General features: G+C 49.2%; 1 protein-coding gene across 1 annotated transcript in view; it reads right to left on the bottom strand.

The window, feature by feature from the left end:
• LOC112075248 (ubiquitin carboxyl-terminal hydrolase 33-like) overlaps positions 1-7,285 on the bottom strand; it is a 61,185-nt gene that overhangs the window by 38,778 nt on the left and 15,122 nt on the right. The window contains 3 exon segments of the mRNA XM_070440831.1: positions 1,043-1,273; positions 3,771-3,991; positions 5,223-5,724. Coding sequence (XP_070296932.1) covers positions 1,043-1,273; positions 3,771-3,991; positions 5,223-5,724 — 954 coding nt within the window.

Raw genomic sequence — 7,285 nt, 5'->3', positions numbered from 1 at the left:
CGGATCACTAAACAGAGAACATTCCCTGGTCATCCCTACTGCCTGCTGATCTGGAGGACTCACTAACGGAGAACATCCCTGGTCATCCTACTGCCTCTGATCTGGAGGACTCACTAAACAGAGAAAATCCCTGGTCATCCCTACTGCCTCTGATCTGGGACCTCACTAAACAGAGAACATCCCTGGTCATCCCTACTGCCTCTGATCTGGAGGACTCACTAAACAGAGAACATCCCTGGTCATCTACTGCTCTGATCTGGGGACTCACTAACAGAGACATCCCCTGGTCATCTCTACTGCCTCTGATCTGGAGGACTCACTAAACAGAGAACACCCCTGGTCATCTTACAGCCTCTGATCTGGAGGACTCACTAAACAGGAGAACATCGCCTGGTCATCCTACTGCCGTCTGATCTGGAGACCTGTCACTAAACGGAGAACATCCTGGTCCTTAATTCCCCATACTGCCTCCAGATCAGAGGCAGTAGGGATGACCAGGGATGTTCTCTGTTTAGTGAGTCCTCCAGATCAGAGACAGTAGGGATGACCAGGGATGTTCTCTATTTAGTGAGTCCTCCAGATCAGAGGCAGTAGGGATGACCAGGGATGTTCCCTTGATAAGTGATTGAATTGGACTATTTTCCTGTCCGGCTAAGTATTCAAAATGTAACGAGTACTTTTGGGTGTCAAGGAAAATGTATGGAGTAAAAAGTACAATATTTTCTTAAGGAATGTAGTAAAGTAAAAGTAAAAGTAGTCAAAAATATTAATTGTAAAGTACAGATTCCCCTTTAAAGTATTTTTACGTTAAGTACTTTACACCACAGCTGGAGACTATCCACTATAGACGTGGTAAGGAAGGGTGTGTTGGAGACATAGGGCCTGACATGACTGATCTGATTGGCTTGTCACATTATCTTCTGAGTTAACCTGCTGACTCACTCCGCCTCATCACATCATTCATATCCTTATAACGTTATAGGACTTGTTGTTATGTTACTAGACGTGTTATTATTTTGACCATTGTTATGCCTCATCCATAACACTGATCAGGTGTTTTTGACGTATTGTAATAACATTCTGTGTACAATATAACAAACCTCTTGATGTATTCCGTGACGAAGGCGACCCATCCCTGGGCTGCGTAGGCCTCTCCACAGGAGCCGGCCTTGATCAGACACGTCTGATGGGAGGAGGAGTGGAGTTTAGCCAGGTCCTCCTTACCTGGGATGGGCAGGGACAGGTCCTGGAAGTTCTCTAGGGTCACTGACACCTGGAGGGAAGAGCGATACGTTATTATGAGATGGAAAGACGAGACAGAATCGCATTAATGGAAAACGAAGGCTGTGCTGAGGGAAGGCCTGGTTGTTGCTAGACACGATCCAGTTGCATCGAGGACAATTGTAGCATTTTATCCTGACCCTTTATCCAACCTTAACCTAATTCTCCTAACCCTTTATCCAACCTTAACCTAATTCTCCTAACCCTTTATCCAACCTTAACCTAATTCTCTAACCCTTTCTCTATCCCTTAACCTAATCTCCAACCCTTTATCCAACCTTAAACCTATTCTCCTAACCCTTTATCCAACTAAACCTAATTCTCCTAACCCTTTACCCAACCTTAACCTAATTCTCCATTATCACCTTTCCAACCTTACCTAATATCTCCTAACCTTTATCCAACCTTAAACCTAATTATCCTAACCCTTTACACAACCTAACCTAATTCTCCTAACCCTTTATCCAACCTTAACCTAATTCTCCTAACCTTCTATCCAACTTAACCTAATTCTCTACCTTTATCCACCTAACCTAATCTCCTAACCTTTATCCAACCTTAACCATTCCACTAACCCTTAATTCCAACCTTAACTAATCTCCTAATCGCTTTATCCAACTCTAACCTAATTCTCCTAACCCTTTACCCTTAACCTAATTACTACCTTATCCTACCTTACTTTCTCTAACCTCCACACAACCTTAACCTAATTCTCCTAACCCTTTATCAACCTTTAACATTCCTAACCCTTTATCAACTTAACTCACATTACCCTAACCTGCTACGTTCATTATTCAACTGACGTTCATTATCTAACTGCTAACGTTCATTATTCTACCTGCTACGTTCATTATCTAACTGTACGCTATCTACCGCTACGTTCATTTCTACCCTGCTACGTCATAGTTACCCTGCGTAGTCATTATCCTAACCTGCTACGTCATTCTACCAACCTGCTACGTTCATTATTCTACCCTGCTACGTTCATTATTCTACCCTGCTACGTTCATTATCCGATCACTGCTACGTTCATTATCTAACTTGGCCTATGTGGGTCTTACCTAACCTGTCTACTAACCTGCGTCGTTCATTATCCTAACCTGCTACGTTCATTATCCTATTACCTGCTACGTTCATTATCCAATGCTACGTCATTACTAATTACGTTCATTAAATTTTAACCTGCTACGTTCATTATTTTAACCTGCTACGTTCATATTTACCTGCACGTCAATTTACTAACTGCTACGTTCATTATCCTAACCCTGCTACGTTCTTATTTCTAAACTGCTACGTCATTATTTTAACCTGCTACGTTCATTATTTTAAAACCTGCTACGTTCATTCCCTAACCTGCTACGTTCATTCTCCTAACCTGCAGTCATTCTCTCACTCTGCTACGTTCTGTATTCTAACCTGCCTACGTTAGCTACTTCTGCGTACTCCATCAGTCCAACCGGCAGCCTTCCCCAGAACAGTTGGGCTCAGACTCCAAAGATGAGGCAGAGAGCGCGAGTCAAGTTAACGGGGGGGGGGGGTGGGGGGTGTGTTTGTTTCTTGGTGGGTAAGAGCCTGAGAGGGAGAAGAGCCCCACAAGAGGCTAGACAAAACTACTCCTTGGACCTCTATCGCAGGCAGACACCACTAGCTGACAATGCCCTCATCAACCGTCTGAAATCAAAGCTACGGACTATTTTCTGGGCTCTGTGAGGAGACGAGAACAACATGAGAGAGACGAAACCAGTGAGCGAGAGAGAGTCAGAGAGAGAGTCGGAGAGAGAGTCGGAGAGCGAGAGTCAGAGAGAGAGAGAGAGAGAGAGAGAGACAGAGAGAGAGACAGAGAGAGAGAGTGTCAGAAAGAGAGAGTCAGAGAGAGAGAGAGAGAGTCAGAGAGACAGTGTGTTGACTGAATTGCTCGATAATAGATCATCTTTTTATTTATTTGTACCCCTTTTTTCTCCCCAATTTCCTGGTATCCAATTAGTAGTTACAGTTTTGTCTCATCACTGCAACTCCCGTACGGACTCGGGAGAGGCGAAGGTTGAGAGCCGTGCGTCCTCCGAAACACAACCCAACCAAGCCGCGCTGCTTCTAGACACAGCGCCCATCCAACCCGGAAGCCAGCCGCACCAATGTGTCGGAGGAAACACAGTACACCTGGCGACCGTGTCAGTGTGCCCTGCGCCCGGCCCGCCACAGGAGTCGCTAGTGCGCGATGGGACAAGGCCATCCCTGCCGGCCAAACCCACCCCTGACCCGGACGGCGCTGGGCCAATTGTGCGCCGCCCCATGGGTCTCCCGGTCGCGGCCGGCTGGGACAGAGCCTGGACTCGAACCCAGAATCTCTAGTGGTACAGCTAGCACTGCAGTGCCGTAGACCACCGCGCCACTCGGGAGGCCGTAGATAGATACTCTAATGACTGTGTTCTGTATTGTTGCCTTTGTGTATTTTCATTTAGCGATGGCCTCACAAAAATACATTTTCATATTCTACCTTTCTTATGGCAGGAGGACTTTCCTGGCCAGACAGAGTTAGTCTTGGGGGGGCTGGAGGACATTCCTGGCCAGACAGAGTTAGTCTTGGGGGGGCTGGAGGACATTCCTGGCCAGACAGAGTTATTCTTGGGGGGGCTGGAGGACATCTTGGTGAGGCAGTGTCCCTCCATATGGACTGGACTCTGTGTCCGGGTGCTGGACACTACCTGCAGCTCTGAGAACAGAGAGGACTGTTAGTTACATTTATATTTCAGTCATTTAGCAGACGCTCTGATCCAGAACAACATACAATCAGAGCCTTTAACTTCAATAGGTAAAGTAGTTACTAGCTAGTTCCACTATAGCAGTGTTAGAAGCTACAAGCTAAGACCCGAAGACGTTTGTTCACCTGCTATAAATAACATCAGGCTTTAACTCAATGGGCTACAACAGTCTTGAGTCCTACAGACAGGAGACTTAGGCTGATGTGATGGTTTATGTGATTCATTCATTCACTCACCCCTTCATAATTCCTCCCTTAATTAATGAGTTCCTCCCTCCAATCATGGTGTACCTACCAGCCATGCCGCCTACCAGCCATGCCACCTACCAGCCATACCAGCCATGCCACCTACCAGCCATGCCACCTACCGCAATGCCACTACGCGCATGCCACCTACCCGCCCATCCACTACCGCATGCCACCTCACCGCCATGCCACTATACCACCTTACAGCATACCCCCTACCTACAGCCCATGACACCTACCGCCATGCCACCTACCCAGCATGCACCTACCAGCCATGCCACCTATGCACTACCGCCATGTCACCTACCAGCCCTACCAGCCATACCACCTACCAGCCATGCCACGCTACCCAGCCATGCACCTTACCAGCCATACACCTACAGCCATAACCACTACCAGCCCTACCAGCCATCACCACCTACCCCCTAACCAGCATGCACCTTACCAGACCATGCAATACCAGCCTGCCACCACCATCGCCTCCTACCCTAGCACGTGCCAACCTTAACCGCCCATGCCACCTTACGTAACCACAGCTACAACTACCACCTACACCCAGCAACACCACACTACCACCTACCTCAGCCATACCACCTACAGCCATACCCCCTAACCAGCCATTACTCCAGCCATACCACCTACCCGACCACCTACCACCTACCACCTACACCTACAAGCCTACCACATACAGCCATACCAGCCTCCCACTACCAGACATGCCACCTACCACCATGCCACCTACCAGCCATGCCACCTACCGCCATGCCACCTACAGCCATGCCACCTACCACATGCCCTACGCCATCACCCAGCTACCAGCATGCCACGCTACAGCCCATACCACCTACCGAGCCATGCCACTACCAGCCATGCCACCTACCAGCCATGCCACCTACCAGCCATACCAGCCATACCACCTACCAGCCATACCACCTACCAGTCATGTGTCTCTGTATCTGGACTTTGATTGTCCCCTGGCTGCTGACGATGGGCGTGGCCTCTGTGGGAGCGGTATCCAGGTCTTTATCCAGGTCTCCCCCTGACCCCGTGGCCCCTGACCCCCGGTAGAGGTCGTTGATCAGGTTCTTCTCTTTCTGCCACTCCCTATTGGTCTGGCCGGAGGAGTGGGAGGAGTCAGGCCCGTCGGGGATCAGCGTCTCCGCCTCATTAGACTCCTCCCTTGAAGGCGCCTCCTGCCCGTCCCCGCTCCCACCCTGGCCCTCGCTGTCCACCCGCTCGCTGCTGCCGCCGCCGCCGCCGCCGCACGACTCGCATGACTGAAAGTCGTTGTCCGATTGGCTGGGGCTGTCGTCGTCGGGGCCGTCGTCGTCCATGGCGATGGCGTGAGAGTGTAGGTCGTTGTCGGGGGGCTCGGTCAGTGGCTCCTTCAGCTCCTCGTGGAGCTGGTCCATCAGACAGCGCAGGAACTCCTGAGAGTCCTGATGTAGACATAGATCACATAGATAGAATATACTGTCATACATATAGACACTAGACAAAACATTAGGAACACCTGCTCTTCCTTTTCCATGTCATGACTGACCAGGTGAAAGTTATGATCCCTTATTGGTGTCACTTCAAATCAGTGTAGATGAAGGGGAGGAGACGGGTTAAAGAATGATTTTTTTAAGCCTCGAGACAATTGGGACATGGATTGTGTATGTGTGCCATTCAGAGGGTGAAGGGGCAAGACAGAAGATCGAAGTGCCTTTGAACAGGGTATGGTAGTAGGTGACAGGCGAACCAGTTTGAGTGTGTCCAGAATTGCCACACTGCTGGGGGATTTTTCACGCTCGAGAGCAACTGACAGTCCAGTACAACATCGGTGCCCAATGACCCATAACACACTGAACAACTCTATGAACCTTGACACGGACGGTGTACGGCAGCCGTCGACCTTAAAAAGAGTTCCACTTCTTTCAGCAAATAACAAGAGAATGTGGTTGCAGTGGGGCTAAAGAAGGAAAAACACTGGACACTGGAGAAATGGAAAAACGTCGCCTGGTCTGATGAATCCCGGTTCCTGCCGTTTCACGCTGATGGGAGGACTAGGGTATGGAGAAAAACACACGAGTACCTGCATCCATAATGCCGTGCGTCAACATTACAGGCTGGTGGTGGTGGCACACATTGGGTGGTCATGGCACACATTGGCACACATTGGGCCCCTGGTGGTGGTGGTGGAGTGGTGTGATGGTGTGTTTTCAGGGCACACATTGGGCCCCTGGTGGTGGTGGTGGGATGGTGTGGGGGTGTGTTTTCAGGGCACACATTGGGCCCCTGGTGGTGGTGGTGGGATGGTTAGGTGATCGTGGATGGTACTGTGTGGGGCGGTGTTTTCAGGGCCACACATTCGGGCCCCTGTGGCAGTGGCATGTTGATGGGTTGCACACATTGGGCCCCTGGTGGAGTGGTGTGATGGTGTGGGGGTGTGTTTTCAGGGCACACATTGGGCCCCTGGTGGTGGTGGTGGGATGGTGTGGGGGTGTGTTTTCAGGGCACACATTGGGCCCCTTGAGAACAGTGGAGCACCGTTTGAATGCCACAGGATATATCTGAACATCATAGCCAATCAGGTGCATCCRTTCATGGCAGCAGTGTATCCATCTGCAAGTATATCTTTTTTTCAGCAGGATAATGCCCCRGATGCCACAAAGCTAGGATTGTCCAGGAATGGTTCCACGATCATAACAGTGAATTCAGCTTACTGCAGTGTCCTGCCCAATTGAGCATCTGTGTCCACTACCAGCAAACTGGACACAACTGTAGGAAGCATTGGAGTCAACATGGGCCAGKATCCCTGTGGAACGCTTTCAACACCTTGTAGAGTCCATGTCCTGACTAGTTGAGGCTGTTCTGAGGGGAAGGGGGGGTGCCACTCAATATTAGGAATATAGTTATATAGTTATAATGATAGTTAAAATGATATAGTTATAATGATAGTTATGATATAGTTATAATGATAGTTATTATATAGTTATGATAGTTATAGTTATAATG

Source organism: Salvelinus sp. IW2-2015, unplaced genomic scaffold (assembly GCF_002910315.2).
Source record: "Salvelinus sp. IW2-2015 unplaced genomic scaffold, ASM291031v2 Un_scaffold3044, whole genome shotgun sequence".
Classification (NCBI taxonomy): domain Eukaryota; kingdom Metazoa; phylum Chordata; class Actinopteri; order Salmoniformes; family Salmonidae; genus Salvelinus; species Salvelinus sp. IW2-2015.
The sequence above is the reverse complement of the archived record's forward strand: the minus strand, read 5'-3'. Positions and strand labels throughout refer to the sequence as shown.